Below are 22,799 nucleotides of genomic sequence, written 5' to 3' on the forward strand. Positions count from 1 at the left end.
CCTTCAAACATTGGATGACTGGAAGTGTCAAAGGGAAGTTTTATGTGAGTGTGGTAGTTGTGGGTGTAGTTCTTCCATACAAAGAAGGAGAATTATAGGTTTTTCTTTATGTTGTAGAAGATTTCACATATAATTGAACAGTCTTCAAAATATAATTTTTAAGTTATTGCATAATATTTCAGATGTTCACAAATTATTTAACAAATGTCCTCCTATTTATGGACATTTAGATTGTTTCAGTTCTTTATTATCATAAGTAATCCTGTAAAAAAAATTCCTTGAATGTAAGTTTTTGTGAATATCCCTAATTTTATGTTTACATTAAGTTCCAAAAAGTACAATTTCTAGGTCGTGGATACACACATTTTTAAGGTGCTTTATGCATATTGCTAAACTGAACTCTGAAGGTTTTAAGAACATACTCCTACCAGCACTGCATGTTCATGACTGCAGGAATGGCTTTTAAAAAACTGACTGTGCAAAAATAGTTTACAAGTAAACTCTAAATATGGGGGGAAGTTATATATGACTTTCTATTCATTTCGTAAATAATTTTTTTTCTCCAAAGGTGTCAGGAAGATAGAAGGACCTTTTAGTAGAGTGGTGAGAGGGTCAGACCTTCTAATTGTTTCTTAATCTTTCAAAACTTGTTTCTTCATCAATAATGTAAGCATAATAATACTTGCCCTGCTAAACACAGAGTGTTTTGTGAGGATACCATGACATGATACATGTGAACATGCTCTGAAAACTATAATCTCATAAAGGTGGAAGGTGGTACTTTTACTGGTTATTATTGATATGTGGACAGACTTGCTACATGACATCAGACTTATAAAAGTATCACTAACTTTTTAATATCTTATGTTAACCTTAATGTACATAATCTCCATTTTAAAGCTCAGATGATCCAAAAAGTAATGGTTTTGGTCAGTTTTATTTTATTTATTTGAAAATAGTAAATATGGATGTGAGAGTTGGACTGTGAAGAAAGCTAAGCGCCGAAGAATTGATGCTTTCGAACTGTGGTGTTGGAGAAGACTCTTGAGAGTCCCTTGGACCACAAAGAGATCAAACCAGTCCATCCTAAAGGAGATGAGTCCTGGGTATTCATTGGAAGGAGTGATGTTGAAGCTGAAGCTGCAATATTTTGGCCACCTAATGCAAAGAACTGACTCATTTGAAAAGACCCTGACGCTGGAAAAGATAGAAGGCAGGAGGAGAAGGGGATGACAGAGGATGAGATGGTTGGATGGCATCACCGACTCAATGGACTTGAGTTTGAGTAAATTCCGGGAGTTGGTGATGGACAGGGAGGCGTGGTGTGCTGCAGTCCATGGGGTTGCAAGGAATCAGAAACGACTGAGCAACTGAACTGAACAACTAAGTTGAGTGCATTCTCAAGATGCTTAAACCAATGCCTTTCCTAAAATTATTCCTGTGGGATTTTATTAAAAAGACAGTTTGAAGATCAGTTTGAATAATTATGACGAAATGAAACACAAAGCCAAGGACAGAACTAATATGCAGTGGGAACTTGATGAACCTAAAAGGTTGCACCTATCATGAGTGAGCCTTTATAAGGAGGGAGATGGACTAGGACAGAAAGGAGGAAAGGATAACTTAAGAAAAACACTGAATTTTTAAACAGGTAATGGCTTGCAAAGAACTCTGTGACTTAGGCCCCTGAGAACTTTAGCTCAGTTCATTAGGATTTTTAGATATAAAATAAAAATAGTATAAACTGCAACTTGACAGCCTGAGCACCGGTGTTCACATCCATCATCTCATTTAATCCCTAAAATAAAAAAAAACCTTTGAGGCACGACAAAGAAGGTATTATTGACCTAATTTTAAGAGCAAGCAGTTAAAACTCAGATACATTCAATGACTGGCCTGAGGTCATTTAGAGTCTGAAAGGAGACAGGACGCTAATGCTATTACTATATTTGCTCTCGAAGAGGGAGTTTCCTTTGAGATCTCTAATGAGTCATTAATCTCTTGCAGAGGTATTCTCCATCCCAGGGTAACCCGCACTAATTTAATGACGCTTGGAGCTAACCACTCACTGAGGGTACTCCTATTTTAAATCACGTTCTCACCTTTAAAAGCGCAGTTTCTTAGCTCTTCTCTTCGTCCTGATTCTTATTTAGGCTCCTAATTTTTCTCAGTGTATCTTCCTCCGTCTCCAAAGCTCCACCCTCTTCGGAGAAGTCGCGTCCTCGGTATCCAAGGAAACCAAGCAGTCTGGCCCATCTTTTGCTTTCCTCGCTTTCCATTGGCCAGTGGGTTCCGGTGTAGATTTCCCCCCCTCCCCCTCCCCCTCCTCCCCGTCCCTCCAATGGCTAATGGGCTTGAGGGAAAAGCGCAGGCCTTCCGAGTTCCGTCCAACCCCTGCCCTAACTAGCCCTAGCATCCTGCGCATTGCCTTCTGGGAAATGTAGTTTCTTAGTTGTCCGAGCCCTTCAACATCTGGCCACCATTGGAACTACCTATCCCACCGGCCTTTGCGAAAGGGGCGGGAGTAGAAGAGGGGTTCTGGTCAGGATGGATACTTAGAACTTTTAAAATTCCAGTTTGCCGCCCAGACCCGTGTAGCTGACGTTTACATTGCTGAACGAAGTGAGCGGTCTTGCTGTTGCTTCAGCAAACCCTCCTATCAAGTGTCTCCCTTTTGGCTTGGTCAGCACAGCGGCAAGCCGACTGGACGTGGGGAGACTAACCTGAGGCTGAAGTAATCTGGGGGAGAAAGAGGGGCACGCCATGTTCCCCTTCTCGGGATGGGGGCTGGGCTGCCTCCGGCTCTGTCTGCTCAGAGTGTGGGCCGGCGAGGCCACCGGGCGCTGGGCCTGTGGGACATGTCAGTCCCGGTACGGCTCAGGTGGGTCCCACCACGAGGTCTCTAGGTCTGACTCTGTGCGCGGGACTCTGAAGGAGTGGGCGCTGCTGGTGAGCCCTTTCGGCCGGCTGCGGGCGCGGCTCCCATGCCACCTGACCGTGAGGCCCCTGGACCCCCTCACCTACCCAGACGGCGACCGCGTGCTGGTCACAGTGAGCGGAGTGGAGGGCGGGGCGCGGGCCCTGGCCGGCCTGCAGGTGAACTACGACGAGGCGCAGAAGGAGGTGACCATCGTGGCTGATGTCATCGACCACCAGGCGTCCGTGGAAGTGAACGCGCCCCTGAAGTTTGGCAAGTGACTGTAAAACGGGTTTGGGTCCCGGGCACACCGTGTGAACTTCTGAAATTAAGCCGACGTGCATTTTTGATTTGTCCCTTTGGATCAGACTTTCCAACGTAATTTACTCTTGACCCCTTCAGAAGCTATGTCTTTTTTTTTTTTTTTTCTGTTCTACTTTGGGTTTCTGAGTAGCAGTTAGGAATTAAGTTTTCAGTTATAGCAATTTTATAAATCTAGTAGAAACGTGATTTGGAATAACCTAAGCCACATAACATTTTTTTGTCCTACCCTCCTTTGACACTTTCTTCCTATTTGTGTTACTGCACTTTGTCCATAACAAAGTGTTTTATTTTTCAGGGTTAAGGTATCTTGGTAATCCATTCAGTGGCATGGCAGGCCGTCTGCATTTCCACTTGCTCATGGCCTGGGGTCTGTTCCCCAAACAGCCTTGCCTATAGTATGTTCCATCTAATCTGGACCAAGTGTTTGGTTTCTAATAGGCACCCGGCTTCTTACTGAAAACGTCAGCATTCATTTTGGCCTAAGTAAATTTTCTGTGAGTTGCAGGCTTTGAAGAAAAACACATAGTTAGGTTGCCCCAGAAAGGTCAATTGATAATGGCTGCAAGGTATGTTTTCTAGGTGTTTTGAGTTCCATGTTATTTCTCACATGGAAGCCACAGTTTCCGCGACACTTCTCTAGGAAAGTCTTCCCAGGTTCTCTGCCTTCCTAGGACTGAAGCAAGATACTTTTAATAATCATAATAGCAGATAACACTTCTAAGATAATCTTTTCTAATTACAATTGCACTATATTATAGACACTGTTTTTGTCACCATTTTCGATAAGAGAATTGAAATACAACAAGTTTGATGACCCCCCTAGTGGTAAAGAACCCACCTGTCAATGCAGGAGACTAGAGACAGTGATTCAGTCCCCTGGGTGGGGAAGATCCCCTGGAGGAGGGCATGGCAACCCACTCCAGTACTCTTGGCTGGAGAATCCCATGGACAGAAGAGCCTGGTGGGCTACCATCCAGTGTGGCAAAGAATTGGACATGACTGAAGCAACACAGCACAGCACAAGTTTTATATACTGAGTATTTATTATGGGTAAACAAGTAGAGGAGATCCATGCCCTCATGAAACTTAATTTCTAGTGGGATAGATTAAAAAAATATGCCTGTTGTCTCTCAGATATAAGGTGGTGGAGCTGAGATTTGAACTGACTGAAGTCTGCTGAAAAACTCTGCTTTATTGCTTCTCAACTTTTTTTTTTTTTTTAACTAACCTAGATGAGTAAAATAAAAGTCTACGGTCGGGAGGAAGATTTGCTAACGCATTAGATAGTACAAAATAAACTGAATATTGAAATAGAGAAAAGCAAAATTTTATGGCAGCTCAGATAAAAATGAACTACCCAAACTTCATTATTTGTTGATTCCTCTTTTTAGAGCCAGAATCCCATTTCAAGTTTTACTGTTGCCATGTGTGTATTCCACAGGCCCCTCAAATCAACATAGTTCAGTTTTCTTCATACTCAACTTGTGTTCCTCCAGTTTGTCTATAATTGTTTCAGTGAAAGAGTGAGAATAGCATTCAATTCAGTCAGTTCAGTCGCTCAGTCGTGTCTGACTCTTTGCGACCGCATGAATAGCAGCATGCCAGGCCTCCCTGTCCATCACCAACTCCCGGAGTTTACTCAAACTCATATCCATCGAGTCGGTGATGCCATCCAATCATCTCATCCTCTGTTGTCCCCTTCTCCTCCTGCCTCCAATCCCTCCCAGCATCAGAGTTTTTTCCAGTGAGTCAACTCTTCACATGAGGTGTCCAAAGTATTGGAGTTTTGGCTTTAGCATCAGTCCTTCCAATGAACACTCAGGACTGATCTCCTTTAGGATGGACTGGTTAGACCTCCTTGCAGTCCAAGGGACTATCAAGAGTCTTCTCCAACACCACAGTTCAAAAGCATCAATTCTTCGGCACTCAGCTTTCTTCACAGTCCAACTCTCACATCCATACATGACCACAGGAAAAACCATAGCCTTGACTAGACGGACCTTTGTTGGCAAAGTAATGACTCTGCTTTTGAATATGCTATCTAGGTTGGTCATAACTTTCTTCCAAGGAGTAAGCATCTTTTAATTTTATGGCTGCAATCACCATCTGCAGTGATTTTGGAGCCCCCCGAAAATAAAGTCAGCCGCTGTTTCCACTGTTTCCCCATCTATTTGCCGTGAAGTGATGGGACCAGATGCCATGATCTTAGTTTTCTGAATGTTGAGCTTTAATCCAACTTTTTCACTCTCTTTCACTTTCATCAAGAGGCTCTTTAGTTCTTCTTCACTTTCTACCCTAAGGGTGGTGTCATCTGCATATCCGAGGTTATTGATATTTCTCCTGGCAATCTTGATTCCAGCTTGTGCTTCTTCCAGCCCTTTCTCATGATGTACTCTGCATATAAGTTAAACAAGCAGGGTGACAATATACAGCCTTGACGTACTCCTTTTCCTATTTGGAACCAGTCTGTTGTTCCATGTCCAGTTCTAACTGTTGCTTCCTGACCTGCATATAGGTTTCTCAAGAGGTAGGTTAGGTGGTCTGGTATTCCCATCTCTTTCAGAATTTTCCACAGTTTATTGTGATCTTCACAGTCAAAGGCTTTGGCATAGTCAATAAAGCAGAAATAGATGTTTTTCTGGAACTCTCTTGTTTTTTCGATGATCCAGTGGATGTTGGCAATTTGATATCTGGTTCTTCTGCCTTTTCTAAAACCAGCTTGAGCATCTGGAAGTTCACGGTTCACGTATTGCTGAAGCCTGGCTTGGGGAATTTTGAGCATTACTTTACTAGTGTGTGAGATGAGTGCAATTGTGCAGTAGTTTGAGCATTCTTTGGTATTGCCCTTCTTTGGGGTTGGAATGAAAACGGACCTTTTCCAGTCCTGTGGCCACTGCTGAGTTTTCCAAATTTGCTGGCATATTGAGTGCAGCACTTTCACAGCATCATCTTTCAGGATTTGAAAGAGCTCAACTGGAATTCCATCACCTCCACTAGCTTTGTTCGTAGTGATGCTTTCTGAGGCCCACTTGACTTCACATTCCAGGATGTCTGGCTCTAGGTGAGTGATCACACCATCATGATTATCTGGGTTTTGAAGCTCTTTTTTGTACAGTTCTTCTGTGTATTCTTGCCACCTCTTCTTAATATCTTCTGCTTCTGTTAAGTCCATACCATTTCTGTCCTTTATCGAGCCCATCTTTGCATGAAATGTTCCCTTGGTATCTCTGATTTTCTTGAAGAGATCTCTAGTCTTTCCCATTCTGTTTTTTTCTCCTATCTTTGCATTGATCGCTGAGGAAGGCTTTCTTATCTCTCCTTGCTATTCTTTGGACCTCTGCATTCAGATGCTTATATCTTTCCTTTTCTCCTTTGCTTTTCGCTTCTCTTCTTTTCACAGCTATTTCTAAGGCCTCCTCAGACAGCCATTTTGCTTTTTTGCATTTTTTTTCCATGGGGATGGTCTTGATGCCTGTGTCCTGTACAATGTCACGAACCTCCATCTATAGTTCATCAGGCACTCTGTCTGTCAGATCTAGTCCCTTAAATCTATTTCTCACTTCCACCACTACTCAATATCTAGCCTTAACTTCTCTACTCACCTGTTGAGGGTAGAGTATATTTAGAATCTGTTTTCTTCTCTCCGTGCCTATCTAAACTGCCTGAGATCAAGGCTTATGTTATAACACTACTTAATGGCTAAAAATGTGCCAGTTACATTTGCGTCCATGTAAATATGGGGTAAAATTGTCTTTTATGTTTTTCATATTAATCCAAATCAAAATATTGCCTTTATAGAGACTGCCATATACACAACTGTAGAAACTGATCTTTATACCATAACTACTAGCATTGTAGTGTTAGGCCCCAGTACTTTGTGTTTGGGGCAACATTACTTCGCTGGTCTGGTTTAAGGGAAATCATCAATATTTGAATTAGGTATTAAGTACTGGTGTTTTAAATTTTTATACAGAGGCATCTAAGTTTACATATTAAGTTGAATTTAAGGTTAAAGTTGGGCTTCCCAGGTAGTGCAGTGGTAAAGAATCTCCCTGCCAGTGCAGGAGATGTAAGAGACTTGGGTTTAATCCGTGGGTGGAGAAGATCCCCAGGAGTCAGAAATGGCGGCCCGCTCCAATATTCTCGTCTGGAGACTTCCACAGACAGAGAACCTGGTGGCCTGCACTACGTGGGGTTGCGAAGAGTCAGAAATGACCCAGCATGTACACTATAATTTTCTAAACTTTTTCAGGTATATTACTGTTATCCACAATTTTGAGGTTTTAATATTATTCAGTACTAAATTTTTCAGAGTTGTTCTACTCTTTATTACTTCAGATTACCTTGTAATACAGCTGCATGATAATATGAAAGGTTAGAGGTAGGATTTGAAAACCTTAGTCATGGTCATGTACACTGATAAATTTCTTCTATGGTATGCTTTAAATTTGAAGGAGGTTTGGAAACAAATCTTTGCACTTTAAAAGAGAATAATCTAACTGACTTATCCAGTTCACCATAATGATGTTAAGTTGCTGTATTCTTACTCAGATTTGTGTGTGTGTTTTCTCAGTGCGAAAGAGGCTTCTATAATCTTTCCCAGGTGTGCCTATAAGAATCTGGAATCTTTGACCTCCTTTGTTTACCTCCTATGTTACTTCCTTTCTTTAGATGATAGAGGCCAACAGAAATAACTGCTTTTTAAAAACTGGTAGAAAAAGGCTTTACATCTGGTCCTACTGTGGTGGAGGTCCCTTAGCTTTAGAGGGAGATTACTGACAACTATGTTCTTTCCAGAATTCTGTAACGTTATGAACATGACTGAGGAACTGAATTTCTGTGGGATGCTTAAATGCTTTGGAGCCATTAGCCATAGTAACTTGGTTTTTCTTTTTTTCATTTGTAGATTTGAATATCCAGTCATCAGGGTCTGGCTGTGTAAAGGTCCAAAATATTGAGTGTGATAATTGCAAAATTGAAACTGAGCAGGGGACTAGCATCTTACAGTCTGTTAAGGTATATTTATTTTTCTCATTTTGTTTTAATATTATTTTTTAAAACACTTTAAACTGTGAACCATGGTATCTAATGAAGGCTGTTATTCTGAACATCATTTACTGAAAATACTGAGTATCATTTATTCATCACTCAGAAATCCCTTGTAAAACTCTTGTTTTAAAATCAGTTTTGTTATGACACTGTAGAGGTTGTAGCAACTTTGGAGGTTTTCATCATATTACATTTAGATTTCATTTCAAAGTGTACAGCAAAACTCCTAATACATTCTTAGTATTCTTAGATCTTGCCAAGTTTAAGAAATTAAAGAATGATTTTCTTACATTTATTAAGGAGTAAGGAGAAGTCTTTAAACATTATAAATATGCTTAAAATATTAAGTTAATCAAAATTATAATGTACCAGGTAGCCCATTACTTAAGGATTAAGTAGGTATTTCACTAAACAATAAAAGCTTCATTTTGTGCTGTAACACTTTTATATTTAATTTTCTTAAAATCAAATTTGTCTCAGCTCTAAATGATTTCAAATGCATATTGATAAATTTAGCTTATTCTTTCTGGTACTTCTTATATTTGCATATTCAAAACTCAATACTTTTGTGAACTTTGTTAGTATTGCTGAAGAGAAGTCAGTCATCTCTGCTTCATAATTGCAAAACATTTTCACTTTTAGTTTATAAACACTAATTAGAATGATTAATTGGATGCATTAAATTTTTTTACAGTATTTGTTTTGTTCCAACCACCTTTGTTTACACACCTGCCTTTGTCATCTGTTCACATGTGATCCTTTTCAATATATTTAGTTGCACAAATATCAAAAAATATTACATACACTTTTGGAAAAATGAGATGGTTCTGGTTCTTGTTGTAAAAGATTGCACAATGCGGTTTTCATGTTGAATGACTAACAGAATGAAAATACCATGGCTCCTTTTTGTTCTTACAAACATATTGTTCACTCATCAATGCTTGAATTTCAGAACACTCATCTAGAATATCGTCCCCTGGAGACTCAGAGTCTTAGATTTTCAATTTCACAATCAAACTTAGAAGCAACTATACTGCTGTCTTTGTCTTTGCAATCATCTTTTGATTCATCTGAAAATTCTGAAATATCTTTTGTCAGTTTTTCTTTTTTCTATCTTTATGTGCATAACATGTAAAATGATTTCTCAGCTTTGGCACTATTGACATTTTGGGCTGGATAAGTTTTTGTTGTCAGGGGCTGACCTGTGCACTCTACGGTGTGTAGCAGTATTCCTAGCTTCTATAAACAAAGTGCTAAGAAACAGTCCTCATTTAGGACAATGAAAAATATCTCCACACATTGTCCTCCTCTGGGGGGCAAAATCACCTTTCGTTAAGAACCACCATTCAAAACTTCCCTCATAGCTCAGTCTGTAAAGAATCCACCTGCAGTGCAGGAGTCCGCCTGCAATGCTGGAGTCCCAGGTTCGATTCTTAGGTTGGGAAGATCCCCTGGAGAAGACAATGGCACCGCATTCCAGTATTCTTTCCTGGGAAATCCCATGGACAGATGGGCGGGCTACAGTACATGGGGTTGCAATAGTCGCACATAACTCAGCAACTAAACCACCACCACCAAACACACTATTCAAAGCAAGTGTATCATTCTTCTGTTGTCTTATTCTTTTAGACATTTTCTGTCAGAGTTAGGAATAATTGAAAAATGATATTGAAATAACTACTCAGATAATGAAGTAGCAAAATGTTTTGAGACATATGAAAAATAAGATTACTAAGATCCCATAATGTATTTTAGATTTACAAAGGAGCCCAGTGGACCATTACAGTAATTTTAAGATAGAATAATGCTTATCCTATTTAAAAAATTAGTAAATCTTCTATTTATTTTTTTAGGATACCTCTTAGAAAGAATAAAAGTCATGATACATCAGTCCTACAAATAGAATGTGTTAGTTGCTCAGTTGTGTCGTATTCTTTGCGACCCCATGGACTGTAGCCCATGAGGCTCCTCTGTTCATGGAATTCTCCAGGCCAGATTATGGGTTTGGTTGCCATTGCCTTCTCCAGGGGATCTTCCCCACCCAGGGATACAACCCAGGTCCCCCGCATTGCAGGCAGATTCTTTACCAACTGAGCCACCAGAGAAGCCCACAAATAGAATAGTTCAAAAATATTCAAAAATAAAATTTGGGTCCACTGAATTTTAGTGATAGTTAGGAGAATTGAGTTGAGAGAATCATTCTTGAGATCTCAGAATTTAACTGACTTAAGTTCACAAATGGGAACACTTCATAAAATACCTGGTTTAAAGCTTTGAATACGGTATATTATTTCTAGTTAGTGATTGCCTTTAATGTAAGTTTCTCTTCCACTCATTTTAAGGATTTGAGATATATTTGATCTATGTAATAAGATGTTTATAGGAATACTAATAGCTACTGGTGGCTCAGTGGTAAAGAATCTGCCTGTTAATGCAGGAGACATGGAAGATACAGATTCCGATCCCTGGGTTGGGAATATCCCCTGGAGGAGGAAATGGCAACCAACTCCAGTATTCTTGCCTGGGAAATCTCAAGGACAGAGGAGTCTGGTGGGCTACAGTCCATGGGGTCTCCAAAGAGTCATACACAACTTAGTGACTGAACAACAACAAACAACAAAACTGTCTACTGAGTTCTTATTATATATCCAGAAACTTAGCTAAGCCTTCATTTATTCCATGAATTGTCTCCTTTTTACCAAGGAAGAAACTGTCAGATACAGAGACCGAGGAACTCATTTAGGTTCCCACAGTTAATCCATAGAGCTAAGATTTGAACTTGGGTCTTTCTGCATTCCAAGCTTATGCTGTTTTCACCTTTCTTTATTGTCCAAGCAAAATGTCTAGCAGTAGTACATTTTTTCAGCATAATTAGGGAATAAAAAAGTAAACTTTTCAAACAATAGTCTCTTACCTCATTGAATGCCACACATTTGCATTTTCTTAAATGCAGTAATAATAGTTTATATTATACTAAATAGCTTCTGACTTATTTAAACATTTTAACGTTCATATTGGTTTTGAACTTTAGACTTCTTTGAAAATAGGATGATTATTTACTTGAGAAAAATATACATGTATATGAAATTTTGCTTACAATTTCGTAAGTTTTGCAGACTCTAGAATGTCATGTAAGTTTGGTTAAGAACTCTTGTTGTTCAGCCCTGTCTGACTCTGTGACCCCATGGACTGCAGCACGCCAGGCCTCCCTGTCCTTCAGTTATTTTGGAGATGTTCGTTTTTAAAGCTCATGAATTACTTGTCTGCTTGATAAAGACTGTATTATTAAATACAATTGGACTTCTGACTCATGTTTCTATGGGCATGAAGTAGTCTACCATGCTGTAACACAAATGAACTTTTTAAAAAAGGGGTTCATTTTGCCCTTTTTACTGACTTTTTTGAATTTCATCCCTGGGCTGTTTTATCTAAAGTTTTACTGTTGTTTTTTTTTTCCCCTCTGAGTAAGCAACCAGAAGGTATATGATTGTTTTGAACTTTTTCCCCTACTTTTTAGATACTTTTCTGTTGTTGCTGGTTGTGATTTTGATGCATTTGCTTTTGCTGTCTTTCATTCTCTGATATTTACCTATTCTTTTTCTCTTTATACTTGTGGTAGAACTGAAGACTTACACAGATATTAAGGTGAAGAAAGGTACTCTGAAAAATAGATCGAACCATCTAATAGCTCACACACAACTATAGTTTAGTTTTCATTTGTGTCCAAGTTTATTTTTCATTTGCGTGGGTGACTCATTTCTATTCAGTTACTATAGGTTCCTTTCATCTTCTGGCTCTGTCATCTATTAAAGCCTTATTGTAATATACATTCACCTGATGGAAGGGGCAGAGCACAGCGAAGGCACATCAGTTCTTCTAAAAGCGCAAGCCTGGGTATTAAACATAGTATTTCCACGTATATTTTATTGGCAAGAACTTAGAAGCACCTAGGTGGGGCTAGTGGTAAAGAACCTCGCCTTCCAGTGCAGGAGGTGTAAGTTTAATTCTGTTAGTTTATAATTTGCTGTTTTCCAGTATATCACCTGATAAAGTTGTTTATCCTTTCTGATTCTTGAATTTCTTTCTCTGTAAAATGGGGAAACACAAAATATGCATCACTCTGAGTTGTGAGAATTAAATGTTTGTGTAAAGTAGTGAACACTGTTATTGATGCAAAGAGAATGCCAAGTCATAGATGTTACTGTTATTAATAATATGCACATTAATAATGATGAACAGTAACATTGATTATTGTTATCATCTTCATCATTTATGTTTAGTTAGCCAGTCACAGTGATCTTTGATTCCCACCCCTTTCTTCAGTTAAGCTACTGAAACTCCTGAGTATCTTTTTTTCCCTTTAGTCCAAACAGCTTTATTTAATCCCTGTAACAGCAGTTGACATTCTTTTCTCACAGATGTTATTATTCAAAGCAGTACATTTCTATTTCATTCCTAGTTCCTCTGTTACTGCTTTATTATTATTATTTTAAAAGAAATGTATAAAATGTTGAATATTTATTAGTGTAAGTCAAATTTATGCTCTCTTTTTCTATATGTGTATTTTGTATTTGTCTTTCAGAGTCAAAAATTACATGTCCAAACAACAGGAGGCAAAGTGATCTGCCTGGGAACGGTTTATGGAAATATAGATATCCATGCATCAGATAAAAGTGTGAGATTGAAATTTTCATTTTTAATAGTTGTAGTTTTGTCTCAGGTTGGCTCACATAGAGGGTAGATTCTACAAAATTTGTGGTATAACTTCCCCTTTTTAATTCATTTTAGTTTATTAGTAAGTTTAAGTTTGAAATAGAGATGATTAAATATTATACAATTTAATTTTAAATTTGTGTTTTTGAAACTTTTGTTATTAGTTCCTTATTTGGAATCAGTAATATCTTTAAATATTTAGTATTTGTTTAAAATTTTTTTAATGTGAAGTAGAGTTCATTTACTGTATTGTGGTAATTTCTGCTATATAGCAAAGTGATTCAGTTATATACACGTATGCATTCTTTTTTATATTCTTTCCATTATGGTTTATCCCAGGGTATTGAATATAGTTCACTGTGCTATACAGTAGGACCTTATTGTTTATCCATTCTATATGTAATAGTTTGTGTCTAACCCCAAACTCCCAGTGCCTTCTTCCCAAATATTTAATATTTAATTCTGATTCTGAAGAGATTTATTTTTTTTTATCATGGGTTAAAATTATTCATTAAGTAATACTATGAAGAAGTGAAGTGAAAGTTGCTCAGTCGTGCCCGACTCTTTGTGACCCCCATGGACGATACAGTCCATGGAATTCTCTAGGCCAGAATATTGGAGTGGGTAGCCTTTCCCTTCTCCAGGGGATCTTCCCAACCCAGGGATCGAACCCAGGTCTCCCATATTGCGGGCGGATTCTTTTACCAGCTGAGCCACAAGGGAAGCCCAAAGTAATACTATAATTGGAATTAAATTTTTCTTAGTGATAGGTTTATTTGAGTATTTTTTTTTTACCTAATACCTGTTTGTTTTGCCTTTAGGCAATTGAAGGATGAGTTTCAAAACTCAACTTTCTTCAGTATTTTCCACAAGATGGCGCCATTAGATAGCATTACTGTTTTCCAAACGCTTTTATTAGCCATAGGAATTTTCATTTTTATAAGACAGTTTGCATTTTTCATTCAACTTTTGTTGCTTTCTGTGGTTTAACATAGTATTAAGAATAAAGGTATGATTTTGAAGTATAAATTGTCAACAATTTTTCAGCACAATCAGTAATATATTGAATCTTTTGTAAGCCACCTTTTGGGCTTCCCAAGAGACAATAGTGGTAAAGACCCCGCTGCCAATGCAGGAAACATGAGAGGCTCCAGTTTCATCCCTGGGTCAGGAAGATCCCCTGGAGGAGGGCATGGCAACCCACTTCAGTATTCTTGCCTGGAGAACCCCATGCCCCTGCAGGGCATGGCAACCCTCTCCAGTATTCTTGCCAGGAGAGCCTGGTGGTCTGCAATCAGTGGGGTTGCAAAGAGTCAGACACGACTGAAGTGACTTAGCACACAAGCACAAGCCACCTTTTGGGGCTTCCGTGGTGGCTCAGCAGTAAAGTATCCACTTGCAATACAGGAGACGAAAGAAATGCAGATTCAATTCCTGGGTCAGAAAGATCCCTTGGAATACGAACTGGCAGCCCACTCCAGTATTTCGCCTGGAAAATTCCATGGACAGAGGAGCATTGCAAGTTACAGTCCATGGGGTTGCAAAGAGTCAGTCACGACTGAGCACACAAGCCATCTTTTATTTTACACTTAGATAATTTGCATGGCTCTTTCATCATAAATTTGTTCAGTTCCATACTCAACTATATCCTCAGATGATTGGTAGAGAGGAACTGGAATCCTATATGTAGATTATTGTTGGCATAATTAAACAAGGCAGGTTATCACACTAATTATTACACCTTTTTATTTTTCATAGCCTTTTCCTTAGAACCTGTGGGAGACTGTTTAAACCAAAACATTCAAATATATCTTCTTAAAAAGTGTTGAAAGACACTGCCTGGCTTTATGTGGCAGCTGTTTTGAGATGGCATTTAGCTTCACCTCTCTGATTGTGGTCTTGGAGGTACAAAAGGGAAATTGGACAACTGCAGTTGTAGAAAGTACATACTGATGTTCAGATGTAACTATCAAAGGTTTAAATCATCATAATCATTTACTATTTTTAATAGTTTGGCCACTGTTTCCACTCATCATTTATCTTTTCTGTCAACTTTCATGGTTTATTGAATATTCATTTATTCCTACTTTCTGGTTTTTTTGTTTGTTTGTTTCCTGCCTAACTGAGTTTTGTGTTGTACTAACAAATGTATTTTGATATTTCTTTTAGTTTATATTATGCATAGTGTTAATTTTTAATACATATTTCTAAGTTTGTGGGGCTTTATATAAAAAATGCTTATAAAATATATTAACTTTTAATATACAGCTTTCGTGGAAATGTTTTGGATATTTGAGAGGTAGCATAGTGAATTGGTTAAGAGCACAAAATTGAGCATCAGCGTACTTGGGTTTGAATCCTGGCACAGCCACTTACTAAGCTCTTTACTTTCAGATTAGTTATTTAACCTCTATGTATTTTGGTTTTCTGGAAAATGGAATAATAATAATAATGGTGTTAACTCAGATGGTTGTCATGAGGATTAAATGAGTTAAAACATAATATAGATAAAGTACTTAATACAGTGTCTGGCATAGCTAACTCTGTTGTAGTGTTGATGGCAATGATGTTGATAGAGGTAAATGAAACACAGGAAAGATAATTTGACAAGCCCTAAACCTCATGCATGGAGAAGGAAATGGCAACCCACTCCAGTGGTCTTGCCTGGAGAATCCCAGGGACGGGGGAGCCTGGTGAGCTGCCATCTATGGGGTCACACAGAGTCGGACATGACTGAAGCCACTTAGCAGCAGCAGCAAACCTCCCAGTTAACTTGACTGAGACACTTTCATTATTCACAACATAGGGATGGTGATTTATTTGTTTTTGCTCAAGAAGATTGTGAGAATCAAGTGAGCATAATAAATACTCAACAGTATTCTATATGTATCATTTTATATGAAATGGCTATTTTTAAATTGTATTGTTAATTTCAGTATCCTAAGTTTGATAGAAGATAGAAATCCATTTTATCTGATTGTTGAATGAATTGATGATATAGTTATCATTTGACCTTCCTTTCTTAATTTGGACTGCAAGGCCACAATTTTCCCTTAAAACTTCATTTTAATTTGATAATGTTTGTTTATAATAACTAGACTTTATGAGAAAAAGTTCTTTTTGTGTAAGAAGGCAGATTAATTTATAGCAATATCTAAGAAAGGTATTTTTGAGTCTGCTTTTTGTTCTTTCTTTAAATAGCTCCTTTTCTTAACAAGCAAGCTGTAAAGTTTAAATGAGTCTATTTTTACTCTTTGTGCTATTACCATTAATATAAATCAGACCTTCAATATTTAAACTATGGTGCCCTCAGTTTAATTGTTCCAGTTAGTATCTGATACAATGCATTATATATGGCCCTCAGTGAAATTTCTATTTCTTTAAAGTAATTTTATTTATTGATTGGTTAAAATATTATTGTGGCAGGGAGAGTTGTATTTTTGTTTGCTTTCATTTGCTTTGAGGATATTTTTTTAGCTTCCTATAGGGTAAAATATTTAGTGTTTAATGAACAAGGTAAATTTTTAGCTTTTTCTAGTAAAAAGCTTTTTCTAGCTTTTTCTAGTAAGTTTTAGCTTTTTTGGTAAATTTTTTTTTTTTTTTTTTTTTAAATACATAAGGAATGTCTTAAAGGCTTTATTTGATTGTGGGGAGAGTCTAATCAAAAGTTCCTCATTTGCCAATTCAATTAAGTTTTCAAATATTCTTTCAATATTTATCTTGTGGTATTCCCTAAAACAGCCTCACTGTTTATAAAAAACTAGAGTATTCATACTTGTCTACTTTATGGAAATACTCGGAGAATTTGAAGCTATGCATAAAGCAACTTTTCATAAAGAAATTTTGTAGGTAAAGGATAATTTTTTTAGAAATATTAAACCTTTACTGTTACACCGAAGAATGCAAAGCATGTGTAATCCTCACAAATCTGAATGTATGTAAAATATCTGTCCTTTGACAGATTTATTGAAACTAGATTTAAAGTAAACCTGTGAATCCATAATTAGTGGAAAAGAAACTGTAGTAGATAAGAAGTAATTGGGTGTATTTAATATATCTAATAAAAGTCCATTAAAGAAAATTTTATACTTCATATCCAGATGGCAAAGTAATTCTAGTGTACTTACCATAACAACCTCTAGGTACTTTTATTTCTCTTTTCATATTTTAGTATTCTTGAAACCCAATTCTTATTAGATAATATTTTGCACTCAACATTATTTTTGAAGGAAGTGTTAAGATTGAATAATACTGATGCCAATGTGTTGAGAAACAAAGATGTTCTGTCTTTAAATACCTCAGTGTAATGCTTGAATCTGACCCTGGGCAAAACTGTGGCATGCCTTCCTGGTGATTTAGTTTTTATGTGAGCAATTTTATATTAACAATCACTTTATGCTTATAAAATATTTGCTTAAAATACTATAAAGATAATCTGGAGTTCTTAGATATCTTCATTAATTAGATATCTTCATTTTACATTGTGTTCAGTATTTGAGACATAAATGCATACTAAATTTTGTTAGGGAAGCTTAGACATAAATATAAAAGTATTTCCATTTTGCTCAATGTAAAACTACTGACATTCGATGTAAAGGGGAAAAATTCTAGAAATAATAGTTTATTTACTGCATTAACAGATGAGAGGAGAAAAGTCATATGATAGTCCAATAAAATCAGATAAGGTATATGCTAAAATTTAAAACCCATTCATGATTTAAACAGCAACAACAACAAAACAGGTATGAAATAAAAGGGAACTTCCTTAGTCTTAACAAAAAGGGATCTAGAAGATCTCTATAGCAAACATCATACTTAATGACGCAGTGTTGTAAGCCTTCCCTCTGAGAACAGGAATCAGATAAGGATGCTTACTTGTAACCTCATCACTTCTATTCACTGTTGAATTGAAGGCATGAGCTAATAAGCCAAGAAAGAGCAAGAAAAACAATATGAGGATTGGAAAGGAAGAAATGAAACTATCCTTGTAAACAATATAATTATGCATGTAGAAAAATTATTTAAATTCAGGTAAGTTATTAGAATTAAGTGAGTTTAGTGAGGTTTTGGATTTAAGATCAAATACAAAAGCCAATTAAGATGAAATGATGTTTAAAAATGCCTTTTATAATGATATTTAGAAAACATAAAATATATGAATAAGTTTAACAAAATATGAAGAATTCTACATAGAAGATATAAAATTATTAGGAGAAAGTAAAGAAGATCTAAATAAATGAAGAAATATAATGGATCTGTTCCACAGAGAATACACTGTTGCTCATAATCATGTAATTAGAGCTGGGGAGTTGAAGTCAATAAGTTGACTGCATGCTGTACATATTAGTTGCTCTCTAATTCTGTTGGTACCATTTTCACTTTTTATTAGCCTTCATTTTATACTGATTTGAATCTTTCTCTTACTAGACTGTGACTGTAGATAAACTACAGGGAAGTTCTGTTAATATATCTACTGAAGATGGTTTGCTGAAAGTCAAGTATCTTTATACAGAATCATCGTTTCTGTCTTCTGCTGCTGGGGATATTACATTAGGAAGTGTTCATGGTAAGATGACAAAGGCCTAATACATCTTATATATGCCATGTAACAAATTTTAAGAGATGACTCTATTTCTTTGTAGTTGAAGGAGGATCTGCAAATTAGGAAGGTGTCCCTCTAAATAATTAATTACAAACTAATCATCTTTAAAAACCCACAAAATAAAGTGACTCATAATGTACTGAATTTTATTTTGTCAAGAAATTGAATATCATGTTGTTATACATGAAGCTAAAAATAATTCTGATTTTTAATGCATTTCCTTGTAGAATGGAACAAACAACAAAGAAATGTGTGCAGGACTATTCAGAGGAAAGCATGATGAAGTGAAAGCAGTGTTAAAAAATAAAGATGGGTTCTGAGTGTTTTATGTTATGATAGGAAAGCTAAGGATGAAATAAATTAAACATTTGTGTGAGACATTATAGCAATTCAGTGATACTAATTTTGGCTAAAATACTTTAGTGTGTACTAGCACCAGGTCCTCTCAGTGCCCTGCCATTTTCAGTGTTCTTTAATTAAATACAATCTTACAACTTTCAAAACATGTCTCTGCAGTTAAATAATGTTACTTAGTTAACTTTTGTGTTATTGAAAGAAAAGAAGAGAACATAATGGTGATGTAATATGGCCGCCATGAAATTAAAAGACACTTACTCCTTGGAAGGAAAGTTATGACCAACCTAGATAGCATATTGAAAAGCAGAGACATTACTTTGCCAACAAAGGTCCGTCTAGTTAAGGCTATGGTTTTTCCAGTGGTCACGTATGGATGTGAGAGTTGGACTGTGAAGAAGGCTGAGCACCGAAGAATTGATGCTTTTGAACTGTGGTGTTGGAGAAGACTCTTGAGAGTCCCTTGGACTGCAAGGAGATCCAACCAGTCCATTCTAAAGGAGATCGGTCCTGGGTGTTCTTTGGAAGGAATGATGCTAAAGCTGAAACTCCAGTACTTTGGCCTCCTCATGCGAAGAGTTGACTCATTGGAAAGGACCCTGATGCTGGGAGGGATTTGGGGCAGAAGGAGAATGGGACAACAGAGGATGAGATGGCTGGATGGCATCACTGACTTGATGGGCGTGAGTCTGGGTGAACTCTGGGAGTTGGTGATGGACAGGGAGGCCTGGCGTGCTGCGATTCATGGGGTCACAAAGAGTCGGATGCAACTGAGCAACTGAACTGAACTGAACTGAATATGGCAGAGGGCATGTTGGTATTTAGTGTCGCTCAGCATGCTTTTTAATTTCCACATAGCGGATGATTTTTTAAGTCCAGGCATGTTTTCTAAAATATATATAGATATTAATAGAATTAAGAATCTCTTATCCTGGCAGGTAGTGTTTACACATCTGCTGAATGCCTTTTGGACCATTTTCGAGGAGTTATAAACAAACTTTTGCTGTACATAGTCCACACTCATTTAACTTCTATAGGAAAGCTGAATATTGTTGTCTATATACTTTGGTGAAACTTCCAGATTTTCATAATCAACATGAATTATTAAGTAGTATTAGAAAACCTGACTAGTGCTAACCATGCTCTATAGTAAACTGGCAAGTAGTCTTACAGTTAAAAAGAAAACTAAAAAAAAAGAGAACTTAAATGCTTGAAATAATTATTGAACCTCAATTTCATAGTTAAACCTTGTCAATAATTCTGGTAGGCTTAAAGTATTATTTGAGACCAGAATAGCTTGTGTCCAGTAGAGCTGCACCTAAATAAAGCGAATAGTTTTCTTACCTTTTCATCAGGGTTTTTTTTTTTTTTACTTAGTTATGCCTTGACTAGTTCTGGTACTTTGTAACTCCATATTTGAACAATGACTTATATGTAAGCATTGCATTTCTAACTGTCAATTGTAACTAAAAGTGCTGTACTTAATATATTAAGTAACTTTTAATGGAAAAGCAGTTCCTTACCATATTACATGTTGATTAACACTCAGGATAGATAAGAACAGCTCTCTTCTCGGCAGTACTTTATATCATGTTTATTCTAAATTCATTAACGTTAAATTTTTTTTTTGCTTTAAGTTAGTCAAGAATTGAACTTGGTACAATTTAACATCAGTAGTTTGCATGATAGTAAAACAAATGTACTTTTTTGAAGCAGTCCTCAAAATACTCTGCTGCTGCTGCTGCTAAGTCGCTTCAGTCGTGTCCAACTCTGTGGGATCCCATAGATGGCAGCCCACTAGGCTCCCCCATCCCTGGGATTCTCCAGGCAAGAACCCTGGAGTGGGTTGCTGCCGGGGTCCAGCCCTAGCAGGATCCAGGGGTACCCTTAGGATGACAGCAGAGGTGATAAGGAAAGTAAAAAGGGAAGAGAAAGAGGCTTGATCTTCCTTGGTTTACACAGAAAGCCAATAAAGCTCCTGTGTTCCAAGGAGTCATCCTGAAAGAAGAACAGAGAGAGAAAAAGAGAGAAAAGCAAAAAAAAGAATGACACGGGGAGACCAAGCTTCGGTGAGCGAGGCCCATAACTTTATTTTCAAAAGGAACTTTTATTTATTTTTTTTTTATTTTTTTTTTAATTTTATTTTATTTTTAAACTTTACATAACTGTATTAGTTTTGCCAAACATCAAAATGAATCCGCCACAGGTATACTTTGACTTGTACATAGAGGGAAATGAAAGATGCAAAGTCATACAGTCAGCCCAAACATTACATCTGTTTTATCTTTATCAAAACCAGGATTTTTTCTGCATACCTTTCCCATAAACAATGTTGTGTACATTATCTTCTGGCCTTGGAGGCCTGTGGACATTTTATGACTCTTTATTGATACGACTCTCTTTCTCAACCAGAAAACTTACTTTCCCTTGAAGTGTTTTTTCTTTATATTTCTAATCTATGTCAGCCTCCGTGGACATTTTATGACTCTTTTTTGATATGACTCTCTTTCTCAACCAGAAAACTTACTTTCCCTTGAAGTGTTTTTTCTTTATATTTCTAATCTATGTCAGCCTCAGAAAGTGCTAAACAAAGTTACATTCTCACGGAGCAAAGGTGCAGTGAGTTACAACAAAGAAAGAACCAATTAGCTCAAAGGTCTGATGTGGTTAATTCCAAGGCTACTGCTTGTTTTTCTTACATTCCAACTATGTTAACTAATGCACTCCCAGGTGCACAATGGATAAGGGATATGGGCACTTGGCAGCAAGCATTGGCTCAACAATGAAATCCTACACCAGCACTACTCTAATAGTTTTTAACTCTTCGAAAGGCTCTATATTTTTAGAATGTTTTAGGCTTTCCAGGTCTCTCACGGTTGGGAGGCTGTGCACAATCATGTGTGTTAATTGTAAGAGTATGGATAAACCTGTCGGGCAAGCTAGAAAGCCATCAGAGGGGTTTGAATTGAAACACTCCTATCATGCCCAGGAGACTTATTAACTAAAGCCCTAAGTTGACTTTTTCCAGAGAAAGGTAGCCCCCTGTTAATGTCAGAAGAGTTGGTGAAAGGCACAAAATAGTAAGACAGATTCTGGTTTGGGGGTAAATGCTTTGAGCAGATCCAGGGGGTCCCTTGAGGCCTGATCCGCCTTTGCCTGTCAGGTTCTCTCCACATGACCTTTGTCATGGGTGGGATCTTCTGTGGTGGCTCCCGGCAGGTTGCCATTTCCTTCTCCAATGCATGAAAGTGAAAAGTGAAAGTGAAGTCACTCAGTTGTGTCCGACTCTTAGCAACCCCATGGACTGCAGCCTACCAGGCTCCTCTGTCCATGGATTTTCCAGGCAAGAGTGCTAGAGTAGGGTGCCATTGCCAAAATACTCTAGGTCTCTTGATTAGTTACAGTGGCTGAAATGGAAACAGATGGCTAGAAATAAAAGAGTTCATTCTTTAGCTTTTGTAAAGTGTTTTTTATTTACTGACCTCTACTTTGAAGTCAAATACCTTTTCTTGGGTTGTTTAAGTCTAATCAGACTTGCATCCTCTTTCAGACTTTGTCTCTGGTTGGATTTTTGAAAGGAGGCTATAAGATGGAAATGAAGAGTGTAGCAGATTTACCAGGGAGGCCTCTGGGACCCAATGCCATACTAAGGAAGAAAGCCTAGTTTCCACAGGAGAGATTAAACTTGATGAGTCTCAACAACCCCAAAGGATGCTGTGAAGCTGAGATGGTCCTCAGAATTGTTTCAGGTTGGGATGAGGGGAGATGGACCTTTATGTCCCCAGTCCTAAGATGCAGGCTGCCCCAGAAGCAGTATGATCCTGTATCAAAATGGCTCTC

At 37.5% G+C, this 22,799-nt stretch overlaps 1 protein-coding gene across 2 annotated transcripts in view; it reads left to right on the top strand.

Moving 5' to 3' along the window:
* Nucleotides 1-2,502: 2,502 nt before the first annotated feature.
* The window catches only part of FAM185A (family with sequence similarity 185 member A), an 83,282-nt gene continuing 62,985 nt past the window's right edge, over nt 2,503-22,799 (top strand). The window contains exons 1-5 of one of the 2 annotated variants that reach the window (XM_055590165.1): nt 2,503-3,190; nt 8,148-8,257; nt 12,873-12,965; nt 18,431-18,569; nt 19,323-20,546. In XM_055590165.1, coding sequence (XP_055446140.1) covers nt 2,764-3,190; nt 8,148-8,257; nt 12,873-12,965; nt 18,431-18,569; nt 19,323-19,741 — 1,188 coding nt within the window. In that variant the 5' untranslated portion in view covers nt 2,503-2,763 and the 3' untranslated portion in view covers nt 19,742-20,546. Of the gene's footprint in view, nt 3,191-8,147; nt 8,258-12,872; nt 12,966-18,430; nt 18,570-19,322; nt 20,547-22,799 lie in introns of those variants that run through there. The other variant, XM_055590166.1, reaches the window with a different exon arrangement.

Source organism: Bubalus kerabau, chromosome 8, assembly GCF_029407905.1.
Source record: "Bubalus kerabau isolate K-KA32 ecotype Philippines breed swamp buffalo chromosome 8, PCC_UOA_SB_1v2, whole genome shotgun sequence".
In the NCBI taxonomy this organism is placed as follows: domain Eukaryota; kingdom Metazoa; phylum Chordata; class Mammalia; order Artiodactyla; family Bovidae; genus Bubalus; species Bubalus kerabau.